The sequence below is a fragment of the Manduca sexta genome, chromosome 23 (assembly GCF_014839805.1).
Source record: "Manduca sexta isolate Smith_Timp_Sample1 chromosome 23, JHU_Msex_v1.0, whole genome shotgun sequence".
Taxonomy (NCBI): domain Eukaryota; kingdom Metazoa; phylum Arthropoda; class Insecta; order Lepidoptera; family Sphingidae; genus Manduca; species Manduca sexta.
In genome coordinates, this window is record NC_051137.1 from 5,974,674 (window position 1) to 5,997,298 (window position 22,625).

Genomic DNA, 22,625 nt, shown 5'->3' on the forward strand with positions numbered 1-22,625 from the left:
ATAGAAGGAAGTGGAAAATATATTTCCAACTCTTTCTTATCCTTCTATTTGATTAATTTCTTTGCGGGTTATGAGAAATTAGTGCTTCCAAAGATTCATCGAGCTTCATTCTGTATTGATAATGTCATAAAAAGAGTGCCATTGCCAATCCTGGCTTGAAGGCGCTGCAGTAGTGGGCGTGCGTTTGTGTCCACCTACTAGTAGCATAACTATTAAGAGAAGGAAACTACTAAATACTAATATAATAAAATACTTACTACCTCCTTTTAAAATGATGGACCTATGGATGTTTGCATACATCTAGTTATTGCGCATATATTATGATTCGTATAGTATGAATTCGTTGACAGATGACCTCATAAAGCTCCCAGGGACCCGCTGAATGCAGGCAACTTCTAACAGGTTGTTCTGGTAATATTTAGTGGAGGCCTATGTTCTGCAGTATACTTCCAAAGGCCAGAAGTAGAAGATGATTCGTTGGGCACATATGTAGAATAAGAACAGGATTTTATTCAGAATACGATAAGATTAGATAGGAAGGTGTAACACATAGAATTTTTCTGTGGGACAAGATTATTTATATAAAGAAAAAATATAGTACAAGACGCAAATCTAATATTGTATTTTTTAATTACATAAAGTTATGTATGTAAATTAAAAAAGGTTAAAATAGGTGCATTAAGGCAACTCCTCGTGTTGTTTTCTAAAATGATTTACCCGGTACTGAGTTATTTAGAAGCGTTTGACGTCAGGCGCTCGTGAAAATTAAGTTAAATCCATTCTGCAACGTCATTAGGAAAGCTAGTTTCACCAACCCCATATTAAGGTCAGAGAAGAAGCATAGGTAAACCATTTTTAAATTTATATAACGTATACGACTAGCTTTTGCTTACAGCTCTGCCCGCGTGAAAGTGTTTTCCAGGATAAATATATGTCCCGGGATAAAAGTAGCGTATAGCATTCAAGGATAATGTAGCTTCTTATTAGTGAAAACATTTTCAAAATTAGTTGAGTACTTCCTAAGATTAGCGCGTTCAAAGAAAGGAACTATTCAGTTTTATAATATTAGTATAAATGTAGTAACTCTCTTCAATACGAAGACATACAAACATAATATAATATATTGTATGTCCAATTACGATATCGAGATATATTCACATTAAATTAAGAGGATGTTTATTCTACTGTAAAATTAAATTGTTTCAGCAAATGACATTGACCTCACCTGGGTTTAAAACAATCTAAAAGAACCATTATTACTGACAAAAAGATACTAATAAACTTAGTAAAACTGTCAGAAATTATAAGAAATAATTCCGTATAATGAAACTATATTAATGAATATAAGTACATACTTGAATTGTAAAGTGTTTGTTTTTGTTATGATTAGCGGCACGTTATTGTCGAAAGTATTTAGGTAATGATAAATGGATTATTCGACTCTGTCTAACGTAGGCTCTCGGTGCGACAAGCTATCGCTTTCTTGCTCTGATCAACGAATCTCTTTTTATGGGCGGCGCGTCCGCTTCATTACTGCGCGAGCGTTTTCTTGGCTCTACATTCTACAACAATAATGTTACTTGCTGATAATATGAGTTTGAATAAAATTATATTGTTTCGTTCTATCAATATACCTACATATCTTCAATACAACTAGACATATTGATCGACAATATTATCATCAGTAGCTTTCTAAAGCTCTACGTACGCAATTTTATTTTAAAGCGCCAGTGTGAATTCGCACGTGAACTTATTGAAGAGAAAATATGATTAAATTTTTATTATTATTGTTTAGAGGGTGGGGGTAGAGAAGCATGCCGCGGCGGGGAGCGGCGAGGAGGGAGGTATTGGTGACAGCGGGTAGCGCGGCCAGTGGTTGCGCTGGGGAGGCGGCCCCGCCCGGCGCGGCGCCCGGGCCGGCGCGCGCCCGCTCCGCCCGGCCCGCCCCGCGCTCGCGCCCGCGCCGCGCGCTCAGTCCGCGCTCGACCGCCGTACCGCTTTCGCTCGTGCGCCTCCACACTGGACTGCACACAGCACGCGTACAACTATTTTTAATTACATCTAAATAACGTTGAAAATTGTGTACATATCCGTCGAAAGTGTTGAATTATTACCGTAATTATATTTAATTATGTATCAATTTTTAAATGAATGTTGAAGAATGTTATAACAACATCGATTTCTCGTTATTAACATTATAAATATTAATCGAATACGATGAGTAGGAACAGCGATGTCGAGGACGTAGTCAGTGTTGCGTTTGGTGAGCGTCCGAGGTGTACGGGACAGAGGTACTGAGAGGTGTTTAATGGATGTGGAAAACGCTGAGTGCTGGAGGTCGGGAGGCGACAGGATGGTGGCTGAGGAGGGTAAGACGAGGGCGACGGACTTCTCCATCGCGGCGATCATGGCCCGCAGCGCCGTGGAGCCGCGGAGCCCCGTCGCACGCTCTCCGCCACACACCGGTAATTAGGCCTACCTCTATATAACATTATACTTTACTATAACCACTTATTAGTGCGATTGCATTTATATATGCCTCAATAACTTCTTTATTAGCTATAATTGTTGCTATTTATCTCCCAGCCGAGACTTTAAGGAAACTCCAATAAAAAACTTATTACATTGCGATATGTACTTAAATTTCATTTAACGACATATTTATTAACGATCCGATTTAAAAAATAAAGAAATATATAACATTATTGAATCCCTTTATATTTTAGTATACCCCATCCATTTACAATGCACTTTTTCCAATAAGAAAATTTGCCGTTCTTCAACGGCTTTCAGCTTCAGTTTCGTTACTTAAGCTTTCGTAGGTTATTAACAAACTTAAATTAATAAGGAGCGCTCATTAAGTTTAAAATAAATTACTTAATAGCGCATAAATATTTTTATTACCTTATCAAGTTGACATTTCAGATCTAATTAAACAGTTTTATAGTTAACTAAACGGCTTTTTTATCGTGAATAAAACTAGACAGCTTAAATACACTGACATTAGCATAAGGCGATAAGTCTGATAATAACTTTACCTTAACATTGAAGTATAATGCATGCAAAATATATGATGATGTCTGCTTAGCCGATTTCGGCCACGGCGAATTTAAAAATTGAACAGGCATACTTAACTGAGACTAAGACTGGGTACTCAATAGTTGTGTTTCTGCCCTTTGATGCACTCTTAAATGACTTATATAGCTAATTTTATTTTAATGTACGTGTGCATTTTTAGTACGACAATGCCCCGCCGATGTAAAATACGTACAAGTATAGCTTTGACATAAAAATACAATAGATTATTTGAAACCAGTAGGTATTTGCCTATTTCTTTCCCTTTCTTTTAATGTTTATCTGAGGATTTTTATGTTTAACCTATTATAAACGCCGTGTCTAAATTATATACCTATTATGACTAATATTGAAAAAATAAATAATAAATTGATGCTTAAATACTTACCGCATTGACATCAGTTCTCTTCAAAGTAAAATAGAGAAATACACAATGAAAATAGGTAGGCAGAGTACATCTGATTCGAAACAATGGATTTTGGAAAGGCGTTGCAAGTATCTATAAATTAATCTCTCTGCGATACAACGGTAGTACTTGACATATTTCTGCATACACCTTTGAGAATAGATATAGTCGTAAGGTATGCATGTATCCTACAAATATTAATGTGGAAGCAGGTACGTGAAGATATTTTTTATTTTTGTCAAAACTCAAAAACGCATTAACCAGCGACAGAAAATAGGCGCAATATCACGTAATTATAGACCAAAGGCTGGATTAACACATAGGCGTTAATGCGTGCAAATAATGGGATTCAAATACTAAGAAAGAACTTGCTTCTTGCTGAAGCTGTAGACAATTTAATATATAATTTTGATCAGAACGGCTCTATCAATCTCATAAGGGCTTCAAAAATCGAAATGCATACGAATATCGCCAATTTTATCAAAATTTTATTTCAAATTAATTGAAGAAAGATAAGGGTTAAACTATATTGGGTAACAATTTACGGATATATTATGTCCATAGCACATAACGTTTATATTTGCTTGATCCGACACGTTACTTGATCTCAAATACGACGTTCAACCTCAATGTGTATATTTCTATAAAGATATACGCCATAAACATTCCAGAAATATCTATCTTCGTGTCTTACAAAGAAAGTTATGTAAGATATTTAAGACAGTAGTTGACTCTCCATTATTTATATTTTGTTGTTGAATGCATTATTGTATAAGCAGGGTAGAACTTCGCAAATTAAAAATATATATTCTCATGACACTAATTGGTCACTTGGATATTACTTATATCCTAATACAGCGGCCGCCATGAATTATAATTATAATTGTTGAAACAATTTAATAAAATCTGTCTCTTGGGTTGAGATATGCTAATCTGGCAAATATGGCGAGCGACTTGCTCGTCTCATTGTATGAAAAAATCAATATTATGTATCTGCTGAAATAATATTGATGATTCTAAATCGAGTTGCCCAAGAATATGTTGTCTATGTTTATATAACTTTTATATGTAAAAAAAATTTAGAGGTTATTTGTATACTAGTAATATCCTAAAGGTTTGGTAGATCTTAGATTAAACCAAAAGAAAAATCTTAGCATAATACAAAATGCGTATAATTTTATTATGGTCTTTTATATGCGGGTACTTTAACTGAAATCTAAATTGAACTTACATAAATCATATCATATTGAAATGTGAACACAATTCAATTGAAATTAATTTTATTTATTTCTATTACAAACTAAACTAATGTTATTTAAAATCTAGGGGCAGTAGACAAGCTGACTGTCTATAATCGTTAACGCTACGCCAATTGTTTGTGAATAATATATCCTAGCGACGGACTTATCGTTAAAATATGACATTCTTATATATATTATATTTCTTTTCTATTACCTTTTGCGAATGTAGAAAGGCGTCCCTTGATCAACGACTGACATAACTGTACCCAAGCTCACGAAACAAGCTAAGTAGTATTAGTTAAGTACTATTGGATATTTTTGTAATATCCAAACTTAGTGTCAATGGGATGAAATATCATCATAACTTATATATTTGAGATAGCCATCTGTTGCCATTCATACTTTATCTGAGCATCATTGCGCTCACCATCAGGTGCAGTGCAGTCAATTTGCCGATAATAATATAATAACATCACCCCTGTTGTCCCACTGTTGGGCACGGGCCTCCTCTACTATAGAGAGGGATTATTCCAACACGCTGTCTTAGTGCTGATAGGCAGACTTCATATACCTACCCTTAAAATTCTTAGAGAATTTCTCAGGTATGCAGGTTTCACGACGTTTTCCTTCACCGTTAAAGCAAGCGATAATTCACAAAGATACACTTTGCCGTACTAGAAAAAAATCATAAAGCGCATCGAAAACAAAACTTGATATACCAACTAAATATCAAAATCACAGTGAAATATCTAATCGGTATAAACCGACGACAAGGTAAAAAATTTACCAGTAGACATGCATTAAATAAATACGGCGAATTGTGTACAACTCTTCTTCTTTTTTTAAGTCGGTTAAAAATTTCCACGGTTCGATGTCTGGAAGTTATTTGAAAAATCTGTAGGTTCTTAGCTATACAGGTTAGTATGTGACTATACTAAGAACGTCTAATAACAAGTAAAATAAACTTATTACTTACAAAATCTTTTTGTAGGAGCTAAAAACTTATTACATAATATTTAACCATATCTAACTTACAAGTTTTGAAACTTAAAAAATTAGACTTCACTGAGATGTCTCTACATTTTTACAAACATCACTACGTTTGTAAATTAGTAACTATAAAACAATAGTTACTATTTTATTTACAGGTATATTACTGTCTACAGTTTTGTAATTCCATTCATTTCTATTCCCTAATCAGTAGCCAACACGCCCATACGTGATATCAAACAATAATTTTCATTAGTTGTTGCAATAACATTCAACATGTCCTTATCACAATATATTTCTCGTCGGACGCATTCATTTGTCATGCACATGTTACAAATGAACTGTTGTAAAAAATATCGTACACGTATATTCTTCGTCTTAGAGAAAAACGTTCAGACGGAAGAAAAAAAAGGGTTTAATGCTAATTGGTGTGGTGGACGCGGCGCATATATGCGCAGGCGTCGAGTTACGGGTCAGTTCGTTATTTCAGATTAATTGTGTGGAACCGAACACATTCGACACCGGCCGGCCTGTCGGGACACGCAACCTACCACCAATAAACATTATACTTATATTACTTTCTTTGCTGTAATTATAACGCGTTTCTAGACCATTTTCCGTTTTTGCGCGAGTTTACGATTTTTTTATATTAGTTCGTGTAGATTGTCTTTAATATTATTTGAATTTCTTACTCTCCTCTTGATTGTATAATAATGTACCTAATATATGCTATTATAAGAATAGCATAAAATAGTAGCAAAATAGTCAGAAAAATATATAATCAATTTATTTTTAAAATTTCGTCGAATCGGTACTGTACCTCGGTACTTGTTAAAAATACTAAAATAGATTTTTATACAGCTATAGTCCTTTAAATTTTATAAAGATTTGTAATAAATTGTATATTTAACATCATACTTCGCAAAGAACATATTTTTCTTGATCTTAAATAATTGAGGGAGTCGTATTTCATATGAGTAATGTAGTTGCGGTATAATTGAATTTAAATTAATGACAATAATTAATTTAGAGTTGGCATGCTCAGAACTACGAATATATGAACAAATTAAAGATAACTAATCAAACAAACCTGTGTAAATAATGAAGTCAGAAAACAGAACATTTTAATTAATATTCAATAAACGTTTTACATTTTATTGAGATGTCGAAGTTACTAATTAAGAAAGAAATTTTAGACTCGGTAACTGTTCAAAATAGAGGTAATAATTCTTTAAGTTCTTTAATTCTTCTTTTCGTTTATTCTTACATCTTTAAAAAAAAAACATGATCAAATAATAATTAGTTATTTACCAACTTAGGCGATGAAATTATTTTGATTCATTTTCGAGTTAATAATTAATTAATTACCATTAATTCATGAATACTATTAAAAATTAAGCATGAATTTATGATATCTAGATATAAAAATATAATTTATGTGTCTAGGATCATTGAAAATATTATATTATTTTAATTCAATAATACTATATATCTAGTGGATATAAAATATTATAAGGTACGCTTTTATAAATGAAATAAATATAATATTTGAATGCTATTTTAATAAAGCAGAATACTCATTTTAAAAACACCGTAAAAATAAAATTCAATATTTTATATTTATACTGGGATATGTCAAACGTCGAGTTCAGCATCTTGATCGTTCTTACAAGAAGAATAAAAAACATTTTATTAAGTTGCTATCTGACCATTGAAATTAATGTTTAGTTATCAATTGTAATGTATTTCTTCAAGAGATTCAAAAGTTTTGAGTCAAAGTAAAGTTTTATTCTTTCTATATTCTTATCACAAACATTTGTGTCACCCGACGATGAAGTAAAACATTTCCAATAAGACAATTTCTAGTTAGTTAACTACATTGCTATATTTATGCTATGCCTTCATTGCTGTTTTAGTAAACGAAATCAATAAGGTGTCGACGAATAACTAATAAAGATTATAAAAAGCCGATGCTGGTCGGATTCTGATGATTATTTCACTAATAGAAAGCTACATTATCAACACTATGATTAGTACGCCGGTAAATTTGCAAGCAAAACTAGTATTTGAAAAAAAAATACACTATTAAATATAATAATATCACAGGTATATCTTATTATGTTGTGATCCTCTATATCCCTAAAACCTAAACGCTTTCTTAATCTCTATAACCCGCGATAACCGTAAACTAAATCGAGTGTTATATAAAGTTGTACTGTAAACATCTTAGCATCATTTTGTCATAGTGATTTTAATGTTATTTTAATTGTGTGATCAATTTTGTACGATTCTATTTATATTCTGTTCATATAATGTCCAGGCTCGGGCTCTCGGCAGAGTTCACCAACGTCGCTGAGCTCGCGCGCGTCGAGCTGCCGGTCCCCCATTCCTGATGAGGATGTCGAGGTGGATGTGGAGCAGTGCTCCGACGGGGAGCGAGACGCCTCCGATCACGCTGCACCCTCGCCCGCGCCTTCCTCTGGTTTGTATGATACGTATTTCTCTATTAAAAGTATAGTTATTACATTCTTACTGGTGGTAGGCCTCTCATATGCGAGAGTCTGGGTAGTTACCACCACAATGTCGATTTCTGCCGACAAGCAACAGAGTGTAGTCACTGTGGTGTTCCGGTTTGAAAGACATTAGCCAGTGCAACTACTGGACATAATGAGACATAACATCTCACGTCTCAAGATGGCGAGTGCAGTGGAATACCATACAATGCTTTGTATTTTAAGGTGTTGGATGGTGTTTCTACTGTTTATGGGCCGTCGTATCGCTTACCATAAGGCGAACGGCAAGCTCGTGTCATTATTCACAGCAATAAAAAAACATCGGAAGTAACAGAAACAGTTAGGATGCACGCCAATTTATAGATTAGTAAGAGAATTTGGTTATACGCCAACCAGCACTAGGCTAGAGTGGTGGACTTACGCCTGAACCTTCTCAGTAGTAGACGAGGCCCGTTTTCGACTGTAGCGTAATAAAGGGCCTTGTATTACCAGCAGAAAATTATCATAATATTGTTATGGTAATATTCTACTGGTAAGACCATAACAATACTTGTGGCCCCCGGATAGCAACAACCATATATTATAAACTGTTAAATCCGCCATATTGGCGCACGTAAGGGTGTATATTCTGGAATAAGCTTGTGTATATCCGAATTTAAGAATAATTGTATCGACAGGAGAAGGGAATTATTTCTTGTCAATTGCTACTGTGTCTGGACGTCACTCCACTGTCTGAGGACTCACTTTGTTGTAAAAAGAAGAATTAGTTGTAGAGAAGTCTTACGCATTATAACCTTCTATGGGTATATCGTATAATTTACTTATACATATATACAGCGGGTATCATTCATTGGAGTTAATTTCGGTAAATGCATGATGGACTGGACATTTGGTATAAATAACTCGTATAAATGTTCTATAGAATTTTGTTGTTGCTGCGTGTATGTTGAATTTTACGTTAGGTTTAGATTTTGTAATAGCAATTTACACCAAAAATCGTGGAAGTGAGGTTTAGAACTTGATACTTTGAAATTCTTTGAGACCTATACGGTTGATATTATTGCTGTGATAAGATAAAATGGTTTGGTTAGCATTTTAATTAAAGAAACTCCTTAATATGGTAGTTCGCATCATAACCTGATTAGGCACATAATATGAAGCCCACGTCATCGCGATATCCATTACGAGTTATAATTGTTTAGATAATTCCTTTACTTTATAGAAGATATTGAAAGTTAAATTATTATTAAGCATAGATTTTCCATTCAATAATCCTTTGAGTTATTTCAATTCATCAAAATTTCGCCTGAATTGGTATTAAAGTTAATTCAAATAACTATTGGCCATGGTAGAGCCAAATTCTCAAGTCATGCAATGATGCATATCTTTTCTGGTTCGATTAATGGTTGCTGACATATCATAAGTATATTTAAGCTGGATATTTTAGCCTCATGTCTAAAGCACGAATTATCTGTTTTGACCGGAGCCTCAAGTTTCAGTAAATAAATATGTCGATGAATGAATGAATTTCATTAACAGCTCTGTTGCTTCTTAAATGGACGGAGAGTTTTCTGATAAGCACAATAATCTTCGTAGGTATTGGTCGGTGAAGTTTCTACATATTATGACAGATATTGATTTAATAAATAAAAAGCAAAACAAATATCACTAAGAAGCATTTTGGCCTCGGAGTCAACTTCAACTCTCCATTCCTTTTCTCTCACAGTCCGATCAGACGCAAATCTGACATAGTCGGAACAACGGCTTTTCGTAGTTTCTGAGGTGACATAATTTATAATATAGCCAACTTCCTGACTTCAAGCTGGCACAGCGCAAAACCCAGTCTTAATTTTTTAGCTTGGCCCAGGAATTCGAACCAGCGCTTTAGTTGTAACGCAAACAAACTACAAATACGTTACCGAGGTATTTCTATAGGTATAATAAGAATCTATGATCACATACGAACATATAATGATTTCTTATGTTTACGCGAATGTTAGACATTAAAATAAACTATTTTACGGATTTTAACATACCATCACAATTAGGTGATTCGGTTGCTAGAATCTCTTATCTTTGCGTTTCGAAAATGCGTATTGTAAACGTTTAGATTATAAATTACACATATTAGTACATCCTGCTACTATATTAATGTATATTATTTTTTCCCTCTTTTTGTATGGTTTTAAAATACAAAATTGGTTCTATTTATATTCTAAATTTCTATTTGGAATATTGATATAGTGTAGCCATACTTGTGAAATTATAAATTTTATCACGAGTTATTGCGATACAATTTTATCCTCTATTTTCATTCAACCGATCGTAAAACACGTTTTAATTCTGCAATTTATTATTTTACAAGACCAAACCGACACTCATTCGTTAGGACGCAAAAACTTAATTGGAGTTGCGATAAAATAACTATTATTAACATTATAAACAAGCTTTCTCATACAAACAGTGGCAGTTTCTCACCGAGTTATTGTACTTATCCTACTTGTTGTGTAAGATAACGCGCTAATAAAAATTGGATTGTACTAACAACTAAGAAAACTATTGATTTTATGTTTTTAAACTGCAGAAGTTAATATTCAACGTGGCGCAGAATTCTCTTAGAACATATATCCTTTGCTTTTATAGAAATTCAGTAGTGTAATTATTCTTTGGTATTGTCCTTGTTGAGTCGTGGCGTTAATCATCTAATCTTCAGGTGATCTGTTTCATCTTACTTTTCCATCAGAAATTTGGAGCGGTAAGTCTTTCTTCTAAAACTTATAGAATCTTTAATTATTCATTTGGTTTTAGTATGCTAGGAATGAAATAAAAGAAAGATATTGTCTGCAGAATTGTGGTAAAATTTTATAAGCATCTAAAAAACCCATTTTAAATTCTTAGAAATACTAAACCACTGGCTGTGCTATTTAACTAGATTAATTTTAGTTAAGCGAATACTAATTGATCGTATTTTACATAAGAAGCGTTTTAGTATGAATTATATCTTCATTCCTAAATCTTATCTTAAATTAATTTGCTAAATTAACGCAAAGAAAACATATACTGCATCAAGCACAATATTCCTACTTAGCATAATTTGTATATTTTTGATTACTAATAGCTCTTTTAGTCAATGTCAGTTTAAGGATATATGTTAATTAAATATTATAATGCATATTAACTGTACAAAAACAGAGTCTATTTAAATTAACTATTACTCTTTATTCCTTTTTTTATTATTATTATTTAACAAAAGGCATAACACAGAACACAATAATTATAAAGAATACTTAAGCATTAAATTACATTCTATAATTCTAGCTCTAATGCACTGTTTGAGCCTCAGTTTAATTCATTAAGTAACCCGCTGCTTTATTATTCAAATTCTAATTAATTTTGAAGTGTTTTTATCAAATTTTTGAGGTAAAACGCAACCCATATGCAAAGAGAGTTTTTATAATGAAAAATTTGCTCATTATATAAAAAGAAGTGTACCAATTCTTGGTCTCTAATGTCTCATGATTTTAGAATCAATAACGCTTGTATAGCAAATATAAGAATCAAGTTACTCTCGCATTCGCATACGTAATTCGACACTACATCTTGGTGAAGACTGAAGCCTTTGAACTCAAACAACAATCGTCTTGTAACTCTACCACTCGAACATGCTTTTACATAATCATACATGTTGTGGTTACGACCTGGCTCATATTTTAACAATGAGTCTACTTATTGCTAGGGTAAAATAGATAATTTTAGAAAAAAGAGAAGCGTATAGGCCGCATTCTTGCATTGTCCCTTTATTCCGCCAATTCTTTATGCATTTGAACGAGTAATTAAATTATTATCCAATAAAAAATTTAAATAGGTGACTTCAGTAGATAGTGTATCTAAAAAAGTTTCTCTATATGGTCATTATGTCTATTGATGTCCAGAACTGGGCGAGAGAGATACGCCGTCGCCAGCGCGGCCGCTGCCACCGGCTACTTCATGCAACTGTGAGGAGTTGCTCACAGTGGATTGCCAACTGGAGACCAAGGAGCTCTGGGACAAGTTCCACGACCTCGGCACTGAGATGATCATCACCAAAACTGGCAGGTAAATTACTTATATTTAGGAAAAAAATAGTATGTTCTGTTTAAGATTATCAACTGCAGACAATGAGTTATTTAAAAGGGCGTAGAGTATGAGTTGCATATCAATTACGTATCACGAAATTTGTATTACGATTTTTTCCAATTCGTTATGAGTGTTTCTCTCTTCCATAAATTTTTATGTAGTTACGTACAAGATCTAGGCGATGTGACGCAACATAGTACAGTAGAGTCTCATACTTTGCAATATTGCTCTAATCTGAGGTGCGTTGAACTCTTTTGGACTATCTACATATTATCATTGTCGTTAGAAGTCACGATAGAATCGCTGTTTACTGTTCGAATAAATCGTGGAAGAGCTTTACTAATAGGAGTTTAGTGAAGGGACAGGGCAGGGCAGGATGGTAGGGAAATCGCTCAATGTAATTAATAAATAAATAAAACTCCTCCTAGCTGAGTTTCGACCACGGCGGCCAATCTTAATGGAGATCAGCCAGGTACGCAGGATATATTATAGTGCACAAGTGTGTGCGCAATACACGGGTGCACTTTCTGTTCCGTCACTGTCATATTTCGGTGAGATGGCAATCCGACATGACCGGAGAGAGATCAGGCGCAGGACCAACGGCTTTACGTGCTTTCCGAGGCACAGGGGTATCACACCGCCAACTTCCTGACTCCGAGCTGCGATTGAGTAATTTTTAAGATGGAAAACCCCAGTCACAATTACTTTGGCCCGACCCGGGATTCGAACCTAGGACCTCAGCGCGGTATTCGTACTTGTACCATGTACAATTACAACTGCGCCATCGAGGCAGTCAAATATAAATAAATAGTCTTGTTCTAATGTTATATCGGCGGTTTATAAGTTAACGTACCTTGAAATACATTTAAACGTGCATACCAATGGCGAAGGCGAAATTTTCCGTAAGGGAACTCGACACAACATATAGGTACTAATATGCATGAATGCGGTCTTCAAATGGTTTTAATGATAATTCGATTTTACATAAAGGGAAGCCGACAGGAATTGGGTTAGATGAGCCCTTCGTTACTGGTGCATACACTTGAGTCATAGTTTTTCTGGGAGATATACTATTATAATTAAAGTGTTGTTTAGCTTGCGTTTTTTCAGAGCCTTTTAGAAAATAGGTTGATGTGAATGAAGTATCGATATCTTTAATAGAACTAATCCGTCCTCCAGTCCCCACCTAACTGTAATATTAGGAAAACTAGAACGAATGGCAGACATAACTTTGACCTACACCGCACTTGAGATATTTTTAGAATGAGTTTACAATGTCGCATGTTCAAGTTACAACTTCTTTCTACTTCTTTTTGTGATAAAACAGGCCCAAGCCATGTATGCTTGTGACATTTTAAAATTTTATTTTTAGGTTATTAATTTTGAAAATAACACTCAGATGACATGTCCTTTCAAAATATATTTAAATATTGGTGGTAAATTGGCTACTGAACATCAACATTTATTAAATAAATGTCTGTTGATGTCTACAGCATTTGTAAATTACCCAAATAATATTATTTAATATTTAGTGCACATAAAATTTACTAGTTTCTGATGTTATAAATATCAATAAAAGTTTATTCTTATAACTTATAATTTCGTTTTGATGTATATATTTGACAAAAGTTAAGGCGAGTAAAATACAATCATTCAATAAATTACTTGGCTCATCAAAGTAATGTAATCTTTCACTCCGTCCAGATCTGAGTCAAAAACAAATTAATTCACTGTACAATCGACCCCCAACAAAGGGTCTAACGGAATGGATTCATCAGCTAAAGTGGCCAATTTCGGAATAATTACTTTGCGAACCCGGCCGTCCTTCAACCCTTTAACGAGATAAATTAAAAGTACATTTTTTCTAACCGTTGGTGTAATGCCAGGCTATAAATTTACAAAGCCCCAAAAGACAACAAACAGCGCCGTGGGGGGAGGGGAAGATGTTTTTATAGTCACGCCGAGAGGTTTATCTAAATAATTGCGTAGTCGGTGGCGGTGAGCGGAAAATTGGCATTGTGTACGAGACGAGGCGGGAGAGCGGCGGGACTGTCACCCCTAAATATGGGAGCGCTCGCACTGACATACGAGCACAAGTACGAACACCGCCGAGACTGCTCTCCCGAGACACGCGCACGCATATGCCAGCCTCGCTGCTCATGTGTCACTAAACGAAAAATTAAATTTCTGTTAACGCAAATTTATTTTTTATGTCTGCCTTTTTAATTTTCGCGTTATTCATTCTGTACGCTTTATGGTCGACAATAACTGTATTGTTTACGATCATATTTTTATTCAATAATGGCGCTATTTATTACCTGCGAAACGAAGGTATAGATCGTGGTTAAAGATTCGCAGTAGAAGTTGCGAACAGGTTTAATATGTGCCGGCTGTTAAAATGTTTGCAATGCAACTATTTAACATAATATCTATAATAGAAACTCTCGCCACTTATAATTTGTTGTCGTTACAGCGACTTGCAAACCGGAACAAGTGTATAGAATTAGTTTAATCCCGGTATTAGGTACACGTCATATGTTGCCTGGCTCGAGGGTGAGTGTCCCCATATCGCAACAAGTGCAGTTAGTCTAAATCACTGTAGTTGATACTAACCCCGAGAGCGTTTCAATCTCGAGGGAAAGCCATTGTGTATTGCGACAAAGTGGTCTTGGTGCTTGATTTTAATTTGCTAAATATTATTGGAATGAAACTGGTATGTTCAAGGTACTTGTAAACTCATCTTAATGTTTTTGCATAATATTATAAACAACGAGGCTTGGAGAGACCAAAGTAAAGTAATTTTGTCATTAAAAAAAATTATGCAGATATCAACTAGCCTTTTATTAATGACTGAATAAAAGGCTTGTTTGATAAGTTTAATATAGTTTAATATAAATTTCGATATAATTTAAATACACGTAATAAAAGAAGTATGACGTAAATATAGAAATGGAGTGAACTGACTATGAATATTCCAATTGGAATCCTTAAAACTGCTCTTTGCCCACGTGCCTGTCCATGTCCACTTATTGTTTAGTGTTATATAATACTAGCTTTTGTTCACATCTCCGCCCACGTGAGCTACCTGGTAGTATCTAAAGTATGCATGTCTTCTTAAAATTCATTCTCAATGGATTTTACCAACTCTTAAGTAAATTATGTAGCGAGAATAATATTTGCTACTTCATTTTTCGAAGCAAAATTTCGAGAAATCCCTATTGACAGCTCTTTACAATATAAAAATGAAATTTCATATATTTTATTCTCCCTTTTCATGTAGGGTATATAGTCTTAGATTTAGGTAATAATAATAAAACAATACGAATGTAGATTATAATTATAATTGATGTGTCTATAACATTATCGGTTTGACGAATAATGCAAAAATTAACGGTTTCTTGGTTCCCTACGCAATTCCGCAAATATCCTAAAATCTTGGGACAATAATCCTATCATTAGTTTTTTAAAGTATCAAGTATGTTTACGCGTATTACACGCTCTAAACAAGAGATAAATCAACGCGTCCAATCAAAAGGGGATATTGAGGACAAATTTTATCGCGAGAGGGTGTCGGAGCGTGTTTTTAAATTGCTCCACAATGCATTGTCTATTAATTTATTTTGAAATACATTTATGATATTTTTATTTATAAGCCAAGTGATTGAATTCCGCGGAGGTGGGTAACAAAGGCCAACCAATGTCAGTAAAATGTGTTACTGCGTCCATTTTTATGTCAAACTTAATATGAAAACATAAAGTGGGCCTTATCTCCGGACATCCCGTAATACGCTTTATCTTTTTTTATTGTGATGCACAATCCTTTCCCTTTACATCGGCTAAGTCTGCCGGGGACCACCAAAATATCGTACTTTATTATCGAGGTTTTTCTAATTCTCCTATAACCAGAGTTATAAGCTTTAAATATTATGGATATTGCTTCGGAATAATACAATAATGTAAATAATATTATAATACTATAGCCCCAGTAGAAGTTGAACTTTGAAATGGATAGCTCGAACAAATAACTCTTTTGAATTAAATACTTTCATACAATAAAAGTGTCGTTCTATTGACATTTTGAAAATTAACCGTATTCCGGATTTTGACTTCTATTTAAATGTCGTAAGGTCGAGTTTGTATGATATTGGTTCAAGTAATTTTGTGGTGCATCCCTAAAGTGGTTGAACCATGAGAAATGTCAGTCCGTCTCGATTTTTTTTTCATCTTTTCGATTCGTCGTTTTGATTTACAAGCGGCCACTTTACTGCCGAGTGGACTTTGTTAGGGGAGCTAACTGGTGAACGATTTATGTATTCTGGACCTCTCTCGACAAAATGTTTGTCCAAAATATTTGAATGTCAAGTCATAACGCGACCTTTTTATGACAGAACGTTTTTGTATGTTAATAATGTTATTGCTTACTGTCTTATTGGTCTGCGGTTGACTTCAACTTATAATATTCGGTGAAGTGCTTTAATGTATTTATTCTTGTTTTGCGTAAAGTTGTCATTCTTCCGGAGAATATCAGGCATTATTTAAATGAAATGAAAAATAAGATGATTGAAATATTAAACAAATCATAAAATATTCTTCATGAGTCGTGTCCCCGCAAAACGTTTCAAACACTTCAATTATGTAACACATTAAATATTTAAGCAATTAAACGTGATAATTTTGGCTACGTTCCGTCGACCACCGAAACGATGATTTATTTATGTTGTTCTCGAACTTTCTACCGTGTTTTGAATTTAATTATGTGCTCGCGCCTGGCTGTGCTCGCGCTCGTGTTCCGACGGGGCGTCCACGTAAATTATCCATATCCGCAATTTGACCGATCGCTGGCGGTATTAATCGTTTTTATCGGTTTTTAATACATCGACAATTACCCACCGACGTTGCGGACGTGACGCCCATGTTGAGATGTGCGTGTCTCAATAATTGAACTTGGCACATTGCAATCCTAAGTCATTTGAGTGTGACCTTTGGTGAAACTACTGAAGCAATTTGTCATAATCGCTTTGAATTAAGTCGGTTTACAGTGTGATAATCATATTAATGGAATACCGGTTCTTGTTTTCCTCGTCTCGTGTATATGAATTGTAGGGATAATCGACGCTTTCCGCTATAAGGCATAACTCCAAAATGCGTATTTTTGGATAAGAACGAAAAACGAAAAAAATAATATAATAATTTTGTTTTTATAATTACTTAATAGTTGTGTTTTAGAAGGAAAGTTCTTATTTTATTGGTCGTCTTTTGTCTCATTTAATAATAGTTACATAATATGAATGTTATTTATGAAGTTAGCATGGAGTTATACCCTCACGACTCTAAAAATATATATTATGTATTATGACATATTTGCGGCTCATAACATATATCGCCTAATAACGAATTTCTTCAGTAAAAGTCGGTTAACACATACGTGCGCATCAAGGGTATATTTTATAAGTATAAAGATCACTTATTTCGCTAAAATGTATATAAGCCCTATTATTAATATCACTTAAATAACACCATGACCAATTTTATTTAATATGCTTATTTAATTAGGTGACCAGATTGCCTCGGTGGCGTAATTTTAATACGGTTCGACTGCAGTGCTGAGGTCTCAGATACAATTCCCGGGTCGGGCTGATATTGTATTTTTCTACTTAGTATCAGCCAGTAAGCGCTGTATGTGAAATTTGTGCTTGATAAGCCGATATTCTCGCCCCCTATCACGTTATAGTACGGAATACATACATACGTTGGAAAAATGGGTTAGTTGCGCTTCTGCCTACCCCTTTTGGGATAAAAGCCGTAGCTCATTTTTGATTACATAGATCTAAAGAGCGTGATAATTAAATAAGATCAAATCAATTTTTTTTTTCCGAAATGGTATCTACGCCCTTTGCCGATAAGTGGAAAGAATCGAAATGTGTATTTACTACTGAAATAATAGGACAGTATCTTTTTTATGATGTAAAAGTGAATAACTTAAAATTAAAGACGTGCAATATTTACTAAAACTTTACGTTTCTATATTTTAAGTTAACTTTCTTGACACGAAATTCCATTTCCACGTATTTTAAATTAAAATGGTTTCAAAAACATAAAGAACTCATACATAATGTGCAAATTATTCATTATTTTTATAATAACTTGTATTCAGCGATAAACGGCCGTTATCACAGTATGTGTCATACAATGTGTACTATGATTATTTGAATTTTATAGTATCGGTCGTCGTGTAAACGAGTGCTAACCTTTAGCACCTGGCCCACCTTTTGATCGGCTTCTACACTCCTTTGTAGCCAAGGTGCGCACCGTTATAAAAAACATACAAAACTCACGGCATTTAACAAACAATATTTAGTGCCGTTTTGACAGTTATTGTAGTCAATGATTATCATTCATTATTGGGCTTAATTCAGTTTTTGCTCCTTGAGGGCGGTACAGGTGCTGGGCTATTAAAACGTTATTTAATTTAAAAATTTGATTACAAGGTGGTTTCGGTGTTGAGAATTGATTTTACGTCTAAATTAGCCCTGTGTCCAAGGTTATATACATTTTGGGATTCAGTTCTTTTAAATTCATTTTAAAAACGCGTAACACCCACTTAAATATGATATATCAATATGACCTCAAAGTTTAATAAAATGGCATTCAAATTGATTTTTTAAAATAAATGGGGTTATTTTTTGATATCATTGGGGTATAAAACGCACGTACAGCAACTGCGAAGTCCGCCGGTCAGCGGTTTAGTAATCGGTTTCCATAAATCGAGTACTGGGGTTTTGTTCTGAGGGCATGAGGGTTCCTTGCCCGACACATGCATTAAATTTAATTGAAATTTTGGTGGCTACATGTTATTTTGCACTTACACCTTTTAACATGACGCACTCCTGCGCACCTCCGAATTAAGTTCAACGATCGATGCGTTATTGCTTTTTGGTTATTCTTTTATGCAATTGAGAGGTAGAATCAAAATATTTAAAGTATATGAAAGTAGTTATTATTTTAACAGTTTAAAATACCCGATTATATATTAGCTATTAGCTAGTACAATATTGTTTTGATGCATGCTGTATTAACCTATAATTGCTTTGTTACATTATGATGATTTTCCTTTGGCATATATATTGTTAAAATATTAATGCATACAAGCTTTGGTGAAAAATTAAAAAAATAATTAACTAGGCTAGCGATATTTTATTTTTATAATTCAAATTATTTATCGTACATACGGTATTGGATTTGGGCTTTTTTATGGTGATGGGTTCGTCTATTGTGACACTATAGAAAGTATTTAACATGCTCTACGTGGCTGCATTAGTTACGTATCTGCTTTGAAGTACATACAAATATGAGCTTGTACTGTATGAAATATTATAAAACTCTTAGTACTGATCTTCAGTAAATGAATACGGTAATGGTCGAATCTTCCGCTTTTCCCGAGATAAAAACTGTATTGTGTAGTCTTATTAGCTCAAAAAATATAGTCGTTTTTTATTTTGCAGTTTCTTGTCCATCTCCATGTCATCTTTTTGCTAATAGTTTATTTTCACCATCCCTAACCGTCGCGTCGCTTAAAGATTAGTTTCCAAAAAAATCTTACCTACTCCGTCATAAGTTAAAAGAAATCTATCTTTGATAACACCATCAATAACAATGAATATAGATAATTATAAATGTGCCGATGTACAATCGAGACAATACGCAGAATTTCAAGATGACGCTATACTACAACAAACAACTTGCATAATGTCAATGATTAATGTTGAAGGCATTAAGCTACCGGTTAGTGTGATTTCAATGAGAGAAAATGAGATGTGCACACAATGAGCGCGCCCACGCACACGTCGCGATTCGCGCTGCCTGTGAACTGTCAGCTACCGTTCGAGGCTCGAGCGCCGCTTGTGCAACTGTGATCCGCGCGAGCCGTCCGCGACCGCGCCACGCCGCCGGCGCAACCAGAACCATTCATTTATTACTTCACACTTATACTATACAAAAAGTTTAAGATACAAAACCCTTTCCCAGCGTATACAAATAACATACAACATAATATTAATAATAAAACATGTTTAAGAGATCAATTTAAGACGAGGTACATTACGTAAATGACTCTTAAAGACGAACGGGTATCATCAAGAGGGTGGTCATTTAACAGCCATTAACGCCTAAAATATAATAAGCCACGTTAAATAATAACGAAAAAGGTGTAAAAAGCCGTTGAATGCGGAGGAGAGTGATGCGCCCGCGCAGCCCGATGAAAGGCCGACGGCGATGCTGACGGAGATTGATTACGTAATCATGAACATCGCCTGATTTCGGGATACTCATAGAGAGTAATAATAATTCATCTCTCGGCTCGTTGACGTTATATTGGAGTGATGCTCGTCATGCGAGCTTTTGATTGTAAAGGCACGTAATCGAGTTTTGAAGTTAATTTTACGCATCGATTAACGTTGCAAAGGTCAACGAAAGTGTTTGATAGCGCTGCCTGAGGCTCGGCTGTTTAATCGTTAATAATAAGAAGTGTTCTGGCGTTGGTAAGTACAGAGCCGTCGAGGTGGTATCCGGCTGTCGACGCACAATTAGCCCTCCATTGTGAAGCCGGTATTGTGCGAGTGCGCGGGCGCAGTCGCCCGACGCGACGCACGCCGGCCAATGTTGGTTTTACTCCTACGCCCATTGTGAATGCTTCTATCGCATTGCCATTCCACTCACTGTATTCAATGAGATATTATCTTGAACATTATTAGGTGTGCATTAAGAACTTAATGATTTAATATTCTCATCTATCGGTTACGGATTCATAATGATTGATTGCTTTAATTCGTTTAATGATCGTAAGGCCGGGAGCTGATTTTCGAAACGTGAGGCGTTATTATGCTATTGTTGAACTCACGCATGTATCAATTTGGGTGCTGTGATTTTAAATTGGATTTATGTGTTATTGGCGAGACGAAATTACGTCATCAGAATTGAAATACTTTTGCTTTGTTATGTTTTCATATGTAACTTTATAAAAATTATATATGTACTCGTATCTATGTTCTTATGTATGTATTTTAAATAGTTATGATTTTAGTAGGTAAGTTTATTTGGTATCAAAATAGTTATGACATATACCGATATGTACGATACTAGTAAATTAATTAACTAACAAATTAAAACAATTGACTTTCATTAAATCCGTAGGCAAACATCAAATAGGAAATGTGAACTGAATCTATAAAATCACCTTTATTATCGGCGATTATGTGACGTTCGAGAAAACAAAAGATGGAATGTTTATCTGGGCACAGGGTCACAGAAGTCACAGGCTGAACTGTACAATACGCGCGTAATGAAGTTGGCGGCGAGGGGGCGGCATTGTGGCCAAACGAGCCATTGTGGCGCGCGACCCCCGACCTGCCGCCGCTCCTCGTTACCAGCGTTGACCTGATCACCTCAGCACCCCGGAACTGTTACAAGCGAATCTTGTTATCGTACTTCACTTTTGACAAGCACTCTTCTAAATTATTGGAATTTTGACAGGGCTTATTGATCTTAAAGATGGCGTCTTTTTAGTTTTTTGTTCTGGTAGGAATGACCTAAGGATTCAGCGTCACTTGAGGGGCTCTAAACTTCCTTGGCGTATAGTTTTTTGAAATGTTACCTTATTATTAATTTACCTGCCTGGTAAAAAATTACTTGGTTTTGTGTATTTTGTGAAAATGTGCCTGTCCAGAGATAATAAATATAGGTGATAATTATGCAACGTTAAATCGCATAATTGCTATAAACCCGGCCGAAACACAAACATGTTTATGAATTAAATAAAATCAGATGCTAACCAACTGCCAGATTTGAATCCATTACTGGTGTTAAGTTGTTAATTTCTACAAAGTGACTAATTAGCGTTAGTTATGTTCCATGTGCCATTTCGATTGTCGGCTCCATGCGGAAGCAATTCACATGAAGCGACAGTTGCACCGTGACTTTTTTAATCAAAGTTACTGCTTCAGGATGGAAACGGACAAAAAATACAATAGTTCCGTCACTTTTATACGTCCTTACAAAGAAAGGATGGAAGTTGAATTAAATATCGTCATGTGGTGTCACTTTTTTCAAGTAGAGCGTTAAATTTTCATTTCTACCCCTGTACGGTGAGCATAAATTATTTTTATGTAGTTACTGGGTGGCCACCCGGCTGAACCAGTTTGTTACAAAAGTAATCATAGGGAATGTCGCGGAAGCTTATCGGAGTTTCTTTTTTATCTTTACAAATAAATAATATAGAATTGTGTGTTT

The 22,625-nt window shown here is 34.7% G+C and overlaps 1 protein-coding gene across 1 annotated transcript in view; it reads left to right on the top strand.

Moving 5' to 3' along the window:
- Positions 1 to 1,987: 1,987 nt before the first annotated feature.
- LOC115450723 (T-box transcription factor TBX20) overlaps positions 1,988 to 22,625 on the top strand; it is a 65,149-nt gene continuing 44,511 nt past the window's right edge. Inside the window, exons 1-3 of the mRNA XM_030178806.2 lie at positions 1,988 to 2,465; positions 8,033 to 8,194; positions 12,158 to 12,320. Of these exons, the coding sequence (XP_030034666.1) occupies positions 2,309 to 2,465; positions 8,033 to 8,194; positions 12,158 to 12,320 (482 nt within the window). The 5' untranslated portion in view covers positions 1,988 to 2,308. The remainder of the gene's footprint in view (positions 2,466 to 8,032; positions 8,195 to 12,157; positions 12,321 to 22,625) is intronic.